General features: G+C 41.2%; 1 protein-coding gene across 1 annotated transcript; it reads right to left on the bottom strand.

The window, feature by feature from the left end:
* Positions 1–773: 773 nt before the first annotated feature.
* On the bottom strand, positions 774–4,401 carry LOC137586060 (uncharacterized). The gene is made up of 4 exons (XM_068302066.1): positions 4,162–4,401; positions 3,807–4,008; positions 3,232–3,493; positions 774–3,108 (listed from the first exon to the last, which is right to left on the bottom strand). The coding sequence occupies exons 1-4, from the start codon at positions 4,399–4,401 to the stop codon at positions 774–776; spliced, it is 3,039 nt and encodes a 1,012-aa protein (XP_068158167.1).
* Between the last annotated feature and the right edge of the window lie 10,785 nt (positions 4,402–15,186).

The raw sequence follows: 15,186 nt of genomic DNA, 5'->3' as shown, positions 1-15,186 counted from the left end.
CAAATTCAGACAAATATGTAGCGGTCTAAACATATTTATGAAAAAAAAAAAATTAAAGTAATTGCTAAACAAAAGTTTTTAACCTGTCTTTATGAACTTTATTTCATATTTTTGTATACTTGTTGTAGAAAATGTTCAGGTCGTGACGTGGGACAGCTCAAAAAAAGTTCGCGAGTCGAACATATACCCCGAGCCCTTTAACCAAACAATTAAACGCCGGTTTTGTGTTGTATTGCGCTATATTCAGTTGCACAATTTGTGGGCATATCGATCGGTTAGATCGGTTGGCTGAAATCTTTATTTCAATGTTAATTCAAATTTCTCACATGTTTCTATTTTATCTTACATTTGTGTTTTTCTCTCCTTTTCACGTCTTTCCTGCTTGCCTAATTTTCTGTGACTGGCGCGCCGTCATAGCGGGCCGCCGCTCTGTCATAAGTGCAAGCAAAGACAAAGTAAATTCTAACTGTTCTTCTTCGAATGAGAGAGAATAAAAACCAGGGGCGCGTTGGGGAAGCCTTTCTACTGGCGCGGGGCGGCAATTAAGCTTGCACCGCAACATTCCCCACCCCGTAATTCACCAGCGTCTTCGTGCGGTGGATTACTCTCCAAATTCAGTACGGCCAGCTTCAGCTGTTGGTCGCGTCATAAGTCCATCTACTGTGCGAACGACTGCGCTTCGCACCTGTCCGTCCTTCCCACGATGAACGTCGATCACTCTTCCCTTTGGCCACGTATTACGTTTAGCGGCATCGTCTACAATTATCACCACGTCACCTACTGCTACCGGCTTGAGCTGTGGTTGGAACCATTTCGTCCGCCTTGTGATTGTAGAAACGGTCGTCAATTTGGCTGGTAACACGATACCCTTTTGCGAGTTGCGGCCCAGACTGTTCTAGTGAACCGCTCTCACGTAGGCCACTAGAACTGCCCTTTAGAAAATGGTTCGGCGTTAATGCTTCCGATTCGGCGCTTTCTAAAGGCACATACGTCAGAAGCCTTGAATTCAAAATTTGCTCTACGTCAGCAAACGCTCCTCTTAACACCTCTTCCTTCAGGCCGGCCTTTGGCAGTATTTCTGAAAGTATAGATTTAGTAGAACGTACCAGTCGCTCCTTAACGCCGCCCATGTGCGGTGAACTGGGAGGGTTAAACTTGAACTCCAACGTTGGATACTGCTGCTCCACAGCTGAAGTTGATATCCGTTCTATGTGCTCCTTCAATACGCGGCTGGCTCCTCTAAAATTTGTACCATTGTCCGATAGTATGGTACGCGGCACCCCTCTTCTGGCTACAAATGATGTATCAATTTCTAGGTGTACCGCTCGGGTCGTAAGGCATGTGAATAACACGCCCCATCTCTTCTCGTGCCTGCGGCCCACTGCGACTTCAAATGGGCCGAAGCAGTCCACTCCAGTAAAGGTGAATGGTTGTGTGTGCGGCGATAACCTCTCCTTTGGTAAATCGCCCTTCTTTGGTGGCACTGGTCGGGCCACTCGTATACGGCACGCTACACAGGCGTTCGCGACTTTTCTCACTAAAGCGCGTAAGCCGGTTATCCAGTACCGCTGTCGTACCTCGTTAACGACAATTTCATTGTGCAAATGGTAATTCTTCCTGTGATAGTACTCCACAATCAGAAACGTTACTCTATGCTTTTGCGGTAGTATAATGGGTCGCTTAGTGTCCATATCTACTCCTTCAATTCTGTCGATTCGTCCTTTGATACGTAGCACTCCTAACTCGTCCAGGTAAGGAGTGCACTTAAATAGCTTACTTTTCCTATTTGTTATGCCATGTCCTTGGTTTAGGCATCTGATCTCTTCTGGAAACTCCTCTTCTTGGCATGCACGAATAAAAACTGCATCGGTTTCCACATCGCGGTTTATACCCAAAATGTTCATCAGTTGTTCTCCGCAAGGCCTCTTACATATGCCTTGCAAAAAGTTTAGAACTCGCTTTTGTACCGCCCGTAGCTTTTCCAACATTCCGAATCGTTCCGGATCAGGTGTGATGCAAGCCAAACTAGAGTTCCATTTGACTTTCTCCTCGTGGTGCAAGATACTTTCACTCGTCTTGCTCGGGCTCTGCTCCATGCTAGGCCATTGTGTCTCTTGTTCATACAAGAGTCTCGGGCCAACAAACCACCTTGAATTCCCGGTCATGTCTGGCATCTTTGTCCATTTCGTGCCATCGTCTACAACGTTATGCTGGGTGGGCACCCATCGCCAAGATAGCACGTCAGAGTCTTCCAGAATTTCTCCAACTCGCAATGCCACAAATTGAGTGTATTTGCCGGCATCTGATCTAATCCAGCATAAAACGTCCTTCGAATCCGTCCAGAAAATACGCTGACATACTGTTACTGAGAGTTCAGGTTCGATGAATTTCGTCAGCCGTAAACCTAAAACAGCAGCCATCAGTTCCATCCGTATTGAGACTGGCTTCAAGGGGACCACTCGTGTCTTAGACGCTACCAGGGAACAGTGGACTATTCCATCCACTTCTGCTCGCAGGTACACAAGCGCTGCATAAGCGTTGATGCTGGCGTCCACAAACGTGTGAAGTTGTACTCGTCTTGCACAACAAACCTTCGGCATCCACCTTGAAATCCTCACTTCGTTGATTTTGGGTAACAGCTTCACCCAACTTTTCCAGTCTGTTTGGTCCTCTTCTTGAAAAGACTCATCCCAATCCGTTCCTGCTCGCCAGATATTCTGCAAAATAATTTTAGCACGAACAGTGAAAAAGCCAAGCAATCCAAGTGGGTCAAAAATTGACATAACCACACTTAAAACAGTTCTTGTGGTCGGATAGTCTTTCGATGCTCTTTCAAGCAAATCCGGCTTGACTACATACGTAAGTTGATCTGTCACGGGCAGCCACCACATGCCTAAAACCTTATCTTGCGTTTTTCCAAGGAATCCCACCTCCCTAGGCACGTCTCCTTCTTGGTTCTTGAGCGCTCTCACTACGCTCGCAGAATTCGAGGTCCAGCGCCTCATGTTGAATCCACCCTCCAAGTGAATTCTCTGCACCTCCATGGCCAACTCCGTCATCTCGTCTTCGGTGTTTGTCGACTCGAGCCAGTCGTCGACAAACGTGTTTCTACAAATGGCCGCAACAGCTCTTGGAGATACTTTTCAGAACCGCTCTGCGTTGCGATTCTTTATGTAATTAGCTAAGGCCGGCGAGCAGGAAGCACCGAATGTCATAACCTGCATCACGTACGTTTCTGCCGCTTTAGCCGAATTTCCACTGCGCCATAGAAACTTCTGAGCCGTCTGGTCCTCTGGGCGCACTCTTACTTGGTGAAACATCTCACTTATGTCACCAGCCACTGCTACTGGTCGCTCCCGAAAACGTATTAACACGCCAACTAGAGATGCCAGTATATCCGGGCCCTTTAGCAAGACGTCGTTCAATGACGTGCCGTTGACTTTCGCAGCTGCATCCCAGACCAGCCTCGTCTTGTTCTTGTTTGGGTTAGTGACTGTGAATATAGGAAGAAACCATGAACTTTTACCCTTATTTAGCTCACTTTCTGTTAATCTCCGGATGTATCCCTTTTCTTCATAGCTTTGCATAATGTCCAACATAAAGCTTTTTAAGATCGATGTCCTTTGCCATTTTCGCTTCTAAACACTGAAGACGCCTCATGGCCATCGAGTATGAATCCGGTAGATCTACTCTGTCGAACCTCCATAACAGTCCAGTTTGCCAACGTTTGTCAATCGGGCAATAACTTGTGGTCGCCTCCATAATCTGCAACGCGCGCTCGTCGTCTTTCGATCTCAATGGCTTACTTGGCACACGTGTTCCCGAGGACTCCATAGCAAAGTATTCTTTCATTGACGCATCCAAAGCGCGCATGCTGCTCGCTTCATTGCACTCACATATGTGCAATATGTGTGAGGACGCTGAAGCGGAGTCGCTGTGCCGGCCATACACAGACCAGCCCAATCTACAGCGCGCCGCGACCACGTCGTCTCCTTCGGACTCCCGTATCTCCAAAGGCACACAAACTTTCAAATTATCCAGACCAATAATTAAGCTCGCTTTTACGTTACAGTAACTTAAATTTGGTAAACACTGTAGATGCTTTCTCGATGTTACCAGTTCGTCGGTAACTGTTTGCGGAGGCAAGTCTAACTTACGTACCGTGCGCAAACTCTTGAGTTCAAATTGCGTCGCACCTTGACACATCGACGACACTCCGACACTCACATACTTGGACGCGCTTTCCGTTTGAGTGACTTGACTGGTCCACTTTAAGCACAGTTCTTCGGCCGGGCCATCTAGTCCTAACTCGTCTGCCAGAGTTTCTTCAATCAAAGAGCAAGCGGCTCCCTCGTCCAGTAAGGCATATGGCGCTAAATTTCGCTTCCTTCCGTATAACATGATTGGCATATATCTGAATAAAGCCTTGCTTGTTATATCTCCATGGAATAAGATTGGTGGATGAACTGGTTTATCATCCTCATTCGTCTGCCACTGCGATTTGCTTTCCTTGTAGTCCGCTGTCTCGTGGATCAACGAGTGGTGTATCTGCCTGCACCCATCGACACCACAACTTCTTTTACTTTTGCAATTCCGTATCACGTGCTGATCAAAACAACAATAGCAGAGCCTCTTTTGCCGCACGAACTCCTTTCTCTGCTTTATGCTGACTAGATCCACTTTGCAATTCGTTGTGCAGAAAAATTCGCTCTTTGGTTCTCTTTGCTCCATCCTTAGCTGGAACTGTATACGGCGTATCCATTGAGGCACACATTGCAATGCCAAACAACCAATTGTCAAAGATAGACAAGTTAGCCACACATCCAATTAGAGTCATTCGGTGTCTTCCCCAATCGAGTTTCAATTCTCCCGGCAACTTCTCGACGAGCTCGCCTAGTAAAGCTGGATCGTGCAGATACTCTTTAAGCCAAATTGCGACCAGTGTCGCGCAATAGTTCTGCACTGCCAAGGCTAGCTGAATAACCGAATCCAAATTATTTGAGCGTGCCGCTGGTTCTTCTTTTAGTTTCCTTTGAAGGCTCGAGTGAATAATCTCCGGTCTTCCATAAAGCATCCGTAACGTACCGATTGCATACGGCACCGTCTCTGGACACATTAGCTTTCCTCGAACGGCATCCCAAGCCGCTCCTTTTAAGCACTTTTGGAGCCGAATAAGATTCTCTTCGTTACTAATTCCACATCTTTCAGTAGATTGTTCGTAATGGCTTATAAAAAACAACCACTCTTCTGGCTTACCGGAAAACACGGGTAAGTCTTTGTTCAGTACTTGGCGGGCCGCTATCTGTTCCGATGACAATAGAGTTTTCTTGTGTCATAAATGTGGGGTTTTATTTACGATATAATTGTAGTCTAGGGGGTTTACATGATAATACGACTTCATAGAGATTACACTATGCTAAATGACAATCGACTGGCGATTTGGCTCGGCTCGACTTTGGCGTCCGTCTATGACGCTTCGACTTTTTACGCCCGACTTTGGCGATCGACTTTTAGTGTCCGACTTTGACACACGACTTATAGCACCCGTCTATGGTACTCGACTTTTAGTGTCCGGCCTTGACACTCGACTTATAGTACCCGTCTATGGTACTCGACTTGACCTTGCATCCGACTATGACGCAAGACCTCAAAACACGTCCGTCTTGTTCGACGCGCAAAAACCAACTCTCTCGTCGTCATCTCTCATTCGTTCGTCATCCCTCTTGATCGTCTCTTCTTACACGCTCACGTTCTCTCTTTGATCGTCGTCTCGTCTCTCGTCTTCATGTACAGTGGGATTGATGCACATCGCAAATCCACATCCCACATTCGGCCATTCTGATTACGCATTCGACCCGAATGCTGGGTCATCTTCCTCGTCGTCTCGGTTTAGGCCCCAGGGCTTCATGTACTCTGCACATGTTGACGTCACTTTAGGCCCTTCGCACTTGCCAACTTTTTCGACATCGTATGCGTTGTTGTGCTTCACCTTCTTAATCTGGTAGGGTCCAAAGTATTTTGGTTTTAATTTGAGACTACTCCCGAATTGCGTCCTCTTAATTGCAACCAGGTCGCCAACATCATAAGATCGAGCTTGCTTACGACGTAGGTTGTAGTACTTCTTATTTTCGTCTTGGATCTTGGAGATGTGTGCCTTCGCCTTGGCACGGAGCTCGCTTCTTTCGTCTGTAAATATTGCCTTCGTTTCTTGGTGATAAGATCTCTCAGTTTATGGTCATCGTTGGTCCTCATCTTTACGCCAGTTAGTAACTCAAATGGAGAAGTGTCAATACTTCTGGTGTACGTCGAATTGATAGCCTGCTGAACTTTGCTAACATGTCGATACCACTTCGTCGGATCATCAATATATTTATGGTCTTTGTGAATCGACTCGAGAGGACCTTCATGCTTGCCAACTTCACGGCTACTGATAATACAGGGAATACAGCTTTTAATAAAAGAATCTTTGTAAATCAGCTCTTTCGTCTGTGTTGCCCAGAAATGTCCTTTGTTATGGGCCTGACCAATAATCTGATCCTTTTCTGCGTTGGGGACAACGTCATCCTTCTTTACAAGTACCACCGGACGTGTGTACTCGGACGTTGATTCTTTAATTATGCCATCAGCCAACCATTCTTCGACTTTCACGTTCACGCACTCTGCCATTTCTTCATTGGTCGTCTTAGTTGCTACCAGTTGACAATTAGATATCAAATCGATTACCTCTTTTTTAGCACTTGTGCTTGCCGTTTCGTCTTTATCAAGTTCATCTTTATTATTTGCGACATCAATTTTTAGAATGTTTATTTTATCACTTTCATTTTCGAACTCTACTCTTAGACCATTTCGACTAAATATAATGTCAGCTTGCAAACATAACTCCTCGCCTATGATCATTTCGACATCTAACAATCTAATCGGAACTACAAGAAAATCTAGCACGAACGATTGGTCGTCAATCAAAACAGAATTCACGAAATGTCCAATTGGCCATATCTTATTTGATTTACCGCCGCCAAATCCAATTAGGAAACCGTCAAAGCTACTCAACTCTTGCTTTTTCAAACGTTTATACAAATCTTCGCGAATGACACAAAATTTACTTCCCGTGTCGAACAATGCTTTACACTCAATATTGTCAATTTTGATCACTTTTACGGGTTATTTCTGTTTTCGACTTTAAACTTCTAATGTTTGGTTTGAATTGACTGTTCATCTCTTCCTTTTTACAATCTTTAGCTATATGACCAAATCCATTACATTTGTAGCACTTTCTACCTTTCTCTTTATCATCACAATTTTTCGAGTAATGTCCTTTATTTCCACAATTGTAACACACGACATCGTTTTTAACATCTTTATTATTTCTTTTCATCATTTTGTCTTTCACTTTTGCACAGTTCTCGTCGTTTTTGTATTTACCATTGTCTTTCTTACTTTCTTTTCACTCATTGTTTTATACTGCTTTAATTTCTCTTTAAACTCATTTAAATTTTTCGCTCCATATAAAATCGACTTATTCTCACTTTTTTCATCAATGCCGTCAATCAGATATTCTATTAATGAATCGTCTTTTATTTGTCCACGTGAAGCTACATCTTTCATTCTGTAAAAGTACTCAAAAACGCACTCATTGTTTTTACGCTTCATTTTCATCAGTTGCTCATGTACGTCTTTACTACTCACGCACGATTTGAATTCACTCAAAAGTGCTTTTTCGAGAGAGTTCCACGAATTTATTCCTCTCTCACTCAAGACAAACAGTTTCGCGACGCCTTCTTCGCGAACAGAAACTTTTGGAAATCGTTCCAACACATCAACGTTGCTTGCTCATTGAATTCGTTAATCCAAACTTCTACTGCAATAGTATTAGTGCCGTCAAAAATACGAATGTTCTCTTCCACGTCGCGAAAACTAATGGCAAAACGCGGCGTCATCATTCTATCTCTCTCTTCGTTTATTCTTCTGTACTCATCGTTGTCGTTCTCGCTTGCTCTCTCGTGCGGCCTGTTCCTCCAATTTTTCTCTGTTGCTACGTTCCTCTCTGTAGCTACCGATTCATGATCTGTCTCGTCGTTTATTTCATCATCTACTTCGTCGTCTGATTCGTCTTCGTCTTGTGATGCCAACAAATTGTTCAGCTTCAAATTCATGAAAATATGCAATGCAAGGTCGTCGACACTGTACTTGATTCCCAATACATTGCAAATCGAAACAAGATCACCGTTCGTCAAATTTCGTCGTACATATTCCGCCTTTGCTTCGTACTTTGCGTTCGTTTCATCGTAATCGAAACCAGAAAATTCTCGAATTCTTTTGCGGTTATTTCTATCTCCCTCGCTCTCATAGATAAATTTATGCAATGCTCTGATATTGTCTGCTTTACCCGTTTTCAGAGTATCATTTATTAAATCATTTAAACACGACATAGTTAATTTTTTAATTTCACCACTAGCAGAGCAGGACCGACTTAATACGACACGATTGTTCGACAAAAATCACTGTTTTTTTTTTTTTTTCACTCTTCTCCCGCACGAACGCACAAAAAATGTATGTGAGGTAGTCTCTTGTATCCCGCACTCTTTCTATCACGACAAAATATGTGAGGAAACTCTTTTTGTAACCACTCTAACTTGAATCTATACCGGATGAGCACCCAAAATATGTGGGGTTTTATTTACGATATAATTGTAGTCTAGGGGGTTTACATGATAATACGACTTCATAGAGATTACACTATGCTAAATGACAATCGACGTTTGGCTCGGATCGACTTTGGCGTCCGTCTATGACGCTTCGACTTTTTACGCCCGACTTTGGCGATCGACTTTTAGTGTCCGACTTTGACACACGACTTATAGCACCCGTCTATGGTACTCGACTTTTAGTGTCCGGCCTTGACACTCGACTTATAGTACCCGTCTATGGTACTCGACTTGACCTTGCATCCGACTATGACGCAAGACCTCAAAACACGTCCGTCTTGTTCGACGCGCAAAAACCAACTCTCTCGTCGTCATCTCTCATTCGTCATCCCTCTTGATCGTCTCTTCTTACACGCTCACGTTCTCTCTTTGATCGTCGTCTCGTCTCTCGTCTTCATGTACAGTGGGATTGATGCACATCGCAAATCCACATCCCACATAAATTTGTAGAGTGCATTCCAGTGCTTAACGTCAAGTGTCCGGTAGCCGGCAGTTGGATTCCAGGTCCATGCTGCGTTCCACCCGCGTTACTTTGTCCTTGGGTCCACAATCCGTTATGAAGATTTGCTGTATTGGCCAGAAAAGGTAGACTCACTCCTTGAATAGTCGATTGCGCCAACGCAGGTACGGACCACGGAGCTAGATCAATTTTACTGGGCCGTTTAATTGCCGTACCGTTTCCTGAGTGACTCTCGAACATTCCATTAAGAATCGTTTGTTGCACTGACAAACCGTCGCCTCTGGATGGCGTTGACATCGTTGGTGTATCAGTTTCTCTGTCGCTTGAGACCGCTCCATTCTCAGTCGCCTCAGCGCCGTCTTCCTGACTCTCAGCGCTAGGTTGAACTGGTACTCTATCACTGTTGCTCATTGCATATGTTGCGTAACAATGAGGTTATGTTTGCCTGTTTGCACGTGGTTCACTATCTCCGTCTCTTTTCCTCTCTCAGCGAGCCGGCATGTAATCGTCTGCCGCGGTCGCTCTCACGAAGGAAGCTTCTGGAAGATTCCACGTTCACTATCTCCCTCTCTCTTCCTCTCTCCAGCGAGCCGGCATGTAATCGTCTACCGCGGTCGCTCTCACGAAGGAAGCTTCTGGAAGATTCCACTCCAATCCACGTGGTTCAGAGATATTCAGACTCTGCTAATATCTCTGGAGCCAAAAAAATAAATATTTCAGAATGTAGAAAATGTTCAGGTCGTGACGTGGGACAGCTCCAAAAAAAGTTCGCGAGTCGAACATATACCCCGAGCCCTTTAACCAAACAATTAAACGCCGGTTTTGTGTTGTATTGCGCTATATTCAGTTGCACAATTTGTGGGCATATCGATCGGTTAGATCGGTTGGCTGAAATCTTTATTTCAATGTTAACTCAAATTTCTCACATGTTTCTATTTTATCTTACATTTGTGTTTTTCTCTCCTTTTCACGTCTTTCCTGCTTGCCTAATTTTCTGTGACTGGCGCGCCGTCATAGCGCGCCGCCGCTCTGTCATAAGTGCAAGCAAAGACAAAGTAAATTCTAACTGTTCTTCTTCGAATGAGAGAGAATAAAAACCAGGGGCGCGTTGGGTAAGCCTTTCTACTGGCGCGGGGCGGCAATTAAGCCTGCACCGCAACACTTGTAATAAATAAAAACAAAAATCCCATACGTATGTTCGATAATAGCATAAGTAAATTTGATGATATATGCGTTATACCCACAATGGGGTTAATCGAAACAAAATCAGTGGACTCCACTGCAAATGTCATAAATAAAATTTAATCATCAAATGCTGATATGAGATTAACGAACATACTACTATTAATAATTGTCATAATATTGTGCGCATATGTATTATATAAGGCTTACCAATTACACAATAAATGTGTAACAAAAACAGCTCTAAGCCAAGCAATGATCTAGATAAGATATAAAAATACATATGCACACAAGCAATTATAAATCAAAACCTTTTTAACAAAAGATAAAATATATATATATACTTAAAAAAAGAGAAGAAAAATGACCCCAAAATACTTTGAAAGAATAAACAACAGGCACCCTAGCATAGTCCAAGACTTAATTGAGGTTTTTAGGAGCAAGGGAAGTACCTCACCTCAACGCTCCATAAACTTAGTACAAATTAGGTTGGCTTACCTTGACATAACGGGCGAAGATTTCCCAGTCAAAGGAGGCACTAGGGTACAGATGAGTTTCATTCTCACGTTACCATATGTATGCTGTTTTTCAAACGCAGCAGGCACACTGCGTTCTACCTAATAGAGGAACCAAAGCAGTAAAGAACTAAATACATCCATAATCAGTTAAATAGGCTGAGGCAGTTAGTGTAGAATATGGATAAAGCAGAAACAAAAAAAGCTCCAAAAATATTTACCTTTCCATGATTTCCTGATACAATCAGGTGAAACAAATCACAAATACAAAGACATAAGGTATTGGATACAATACCACAACTACAAATTTCAAAAAAATATTGTAGATCTTATGGAAAAATCCATAAAGTAGCTTACAGTAGATTGTTAGCTAAGACTCCTTTAAGAAAAGAGGTGCCCGGATGGGTCCACGAACTTTTCAAGGACTCAATTGCGCTGATAAACATATCAGAATCGAATGCAGAACCAATAGATTTAACAGACTCAGATGTAGAAATAATAGACATAGAATGGTAAAACCTAACACATTTTCAACAGGTCTAAACGACAAATTTCTTTTTTTAGTAAAATGGGTTCTCAAGAATCCAAAATAGAAATAGAAATTAATCTTAGAAATTAATTTTAACAAACTATGGTTACTTGGGATGAAATAATAGGAAAAGCTATTCTAGTGTATTCACACGCACAAGAATTAACTAAATCTTGTAAGTGCCTCTCGCAGAATAGTGAAACATCCCAAGACACAGTAACCAAACACACGAAGATAATAACCGAGAATTTTCAAGGTATTAGAGCAGGATTAACTGAACACTATAGCAAACTAAAGATATGGCAAAAAGCAGCCGCAAGTGCGTTCTACAGTGATTACAAACAAAAAGCAATAACTGTCTTTAACAGACACAATATTGAATTTAAACAAAGATCAGATTTGGAAACTTTAATAGAACTGGAAGAAAAAACGCAACTAATGGCTGATGAAGAAATAAGTCAAGAAGAACCATCAGCAATAAGTCTTAACAAGCCAACAATTGCCAAAGAAAACAACAAAATGACACAAACAGTGGTAGAATTCATAAACACAGCCACCAGGCTGCTACCATACTTCGATGGTGATATTAAGGGTGAATCAGTGGATCTTTTAACAGCAAGAATTTAAAATCTGCAAAGAAACCCCAATAACTGTGTTTCATACACAAAGGAGATTACTGAGTTGACCGACGCCCTTAAAGGCGCATATATTTCGGATGGTCTTCCAACTGAACAAGCAATAAAATACACCACCAAAGTTGCAGTAAATGCTATGGTAAGCCATACCAAAAGTCAAAGAGTCCAGCTATTAATGGAATCAGGAAACTTTGATTCGGCTAAAGAAGCCATTGCTAGATTCACCACTCTTTCAGTAGAGACGGGCTCCACAGAAAGTTTCCAAAATAATACCATTTTTTATGCCCAGCATAATGACCGCGGCAGACGCCGTTATAACAATAAAGGTTACTGGAGAAACAACTCGAATTGAAACAATATCAACTCGAATTGGAGCAATAACGATGCCCACAGAGCTCAACGAGGCCGAAATTATTCACGCTACCGAAGAGGCGGCCGTGGAGGTGGACACAATAGTAATAGACAAATCACAAATAACCAACAGAATGGTTACAACAACACAAATGTCCGAATTACCCAAAGCGACCAGGGAAACGGACAAGATCCTCCAAATGCTCAAAATTAAAAAATAAAGTCTATTCCATTAACCTAAGTCTTAATAATTTCGTATCATTTAAGAATGTTAAAACAAATAAGAAAATAACATTCTTAATTGATACCGGTGCAGACATTTCAATAATAAAAGAAAATTCTGATGTATTTCACGACATCCAAGTAAACAAAACTGTAGACATTCGAGGCATAGGAGAAGGAGTAATAAACTCCAAAGGCCTAGTCTCAATAGAATTGCAGACAGATAAATATATTATTCCATACGAATTTCACATGCTTCATTCAGATTTCGCAATCCCATGCGATGGAATAATAGGATTAGATTTCATAAAAACTTTTAATTGCAAATTAGATTACAGCAATTCAGAAGATTGGTTTATACTTAGACCACAAAAATTAACGTACCCAATTTATGTTCCAATAACAATCAATTCTGGTAATAACTTAACACTTCTACCAGCAAGATCCCAAGTGGTACGCAAAATAGAACTATTTTTAGCAGAAGATAACATTTTAATTCCGAATCAGGAAATTAAACCGGGCGTTTATGTTGCAAACACTATTGCAACAGCCCAAAGTACTTTTGTCCGATTCTTAAATACCACAGATAAATGCCAAATAGTAGGCGTTAACAATATAAAATTTGAATCACTTTCGATATAGTTCAAAATACCAAAGATATAAGAAAAGAATCTGTAATTCATAAATTGAAGAAAAATTTCCCAATACTGTTCAAAGACAAACTCGAAAAGTTATGCACTGAGTATAGTGATGTGTTCGGACTTGACACCGAACCGATCACAACAAATAATTTTTATAAACAAAAATTAAGACTTAAGGATGATGAACCGGTATATGTGAAAAATTACCGGAGTTCGCATAGCCAAATAAACGAGATCCAGCGACAAGTTGGAAAGTTAATCGAACAGGGTATTTTTGAACCGTCTGTTTCGCCTTATAATAGCCCACTCTTGCTAGTCCCAAAGAAAACAATTTCGGGATCTAAAGAAAAAAACTGGCGATTAGTAATTGACTATCGTCAAATAAACAAAAAATTGCTGTCAGATAAGTTTCCGCTCCCCAGAATTGATGATATTCTTGATCAATTGGGAAGAGCAAAATATTTTTCTTGCCTTGATTTAATGTCAGGTTTTCATCAAATTGAACTAGAAGAAAAATCAAGAGGTATAACGTCTTTTTCACGATTACCTTTCGGTCTAAAAATAGCACCTAATTCATTTCAGAGAATGATGACAATAGCATTCTCGGGGCTTGAGCCAAGTCAAGCTTTCATCTATATTGATGATTTAATCGTTATAGGTTGTTCTGAACAACATATGATTAAAAATTTAGTAGATGTTTTTAAACTCTGCAGAAAAAATAATCTAAAACTGCATCCAGAAAAATGCTCATTCTTTATGCATGAGGTGACATTCCTAGGTCACAAATGCACAGATAAAGGAATCTTGCCAGACGACACAAAATTTGACGTCATCAAGAATTATCCAGTCCCACATGATGCAGATAGTGCTAGACGTTTCGTTGCATTTTGCAATTACTATAGACGTTTCATAAAAAATTTCGCCGAATATTCCCGGCACATAACAAGATTATGTAAAAAGAATGTTCCATTCGAATGGACAGCAGAATGCGAAAATGCATTCCAATACTTAAAAAAAAAGCTCGTTCAACCTAATCTATTGCAGTACCCGGATTTTAGCAAAGAATTTTGCATAATCACAGCAGTTTTAACACAAAACTATAATGGACTCCAGCTTCCAGTTTCATATGCATCAAGAGCATTCACTAAAGCAATACACTGGGCAATAACATATTTTCGACCATATATATAGTTATAAATCCAATTCTTTCATTGATTAAAAAAAATTTGGATTGGTGAGACTCAAAAACGATCTTGTTTGAAACAAAGCGTCTTAAGAACTAACTTATGATTATTCATACAGATATGATTAAAGTTCGGTTAAAAAGCTTTTGATATTAGTATTGGGAGCTTTTTATCTGGTGACAGGGGATCTGGATTTTGATTGGCTTATTGATTTTTGCTAACTAAGCGTTCTCACGCTTGGAAGTTTTTGGGGGACATATGTTTATAGGATTTTTGTTGCAGTAAACATCCGCTGTTTTCTAGACTAAAGGGGGATCAAGTTATGTGGGTGATTGGAGTAGGAAATTGAGTGGTGTGAGTGGATGGAGTGGCGGATATATTACTCCCCCAACACGTAGAAAATAGCCTGTGCTCAGGTGGGAAATACAGGGTATAGAGTTGGATGTGCTTGCTGTGTTGCAAGTGAAATTTCTTTGGATGGGGACAATTCATTTAAAACGGGATTGTCAAAAGCTGAGTCACTTGATTGTACAAAAGTTTCATTCTTAATTTGTGTAATAATTATTTTTTTTGATATTGACTAAAATTTATAGATAAGATATAGGGTTAAACTTATTAGTGTAATTATAAATGTTGTAGTAGTTATAATATTAAATATTTTGTTATACGCAGTTTTTTCAGAAATTATTTGTTTAGCTTGGATATAATAGATTGGTTCTAGTTTTGTTACATTGTTGGTTACATAAATATTTTGGGTATAAT

Source organism: Drosophila tropicalis, unplaced genomic scaffold, assembly GCF_018151085.1.
Source record: "Drosophila tropicalis isolate 14030-0801.00 unplaced genomic scaffold, ASM1815108v1 contig_888, whole genome shotgun sequence".
Lineage (NCBI taxonomy): Eukaryota > Metazoa > Arthropoda > Insecta > Diptera > Drosophilidae > Drosophila > Drosophila tropicalis.
This window is presented reverse-complemented; position numbering and strand designations above follow the sequence as displayed.

Bases quoted from the DNA above. Each gene is read 5' to 3' on its own strand.
- LOC137586060 (XM_068302066.1), bottom strand. From the start codon at position 4,401: ATGTTATACGGAAGGAAGCGAAATTTAGCGCCATATGCCTTACTGGAC. The intron at 3,494-3,806 runs GTAAGCCATTGA...CTATATTCACAG, and splicing joins CTCGGGAACACGTGTGCCAA to TCACTAACCCAAACAAGAAC. The intron at 3,109-3,231 runs GTACGTGATGCA...GGCCATTTGTAG, and splicing joins TCGGCTAAAGCGGCAGAAAC to AAACACGTTTGTCGACGACT.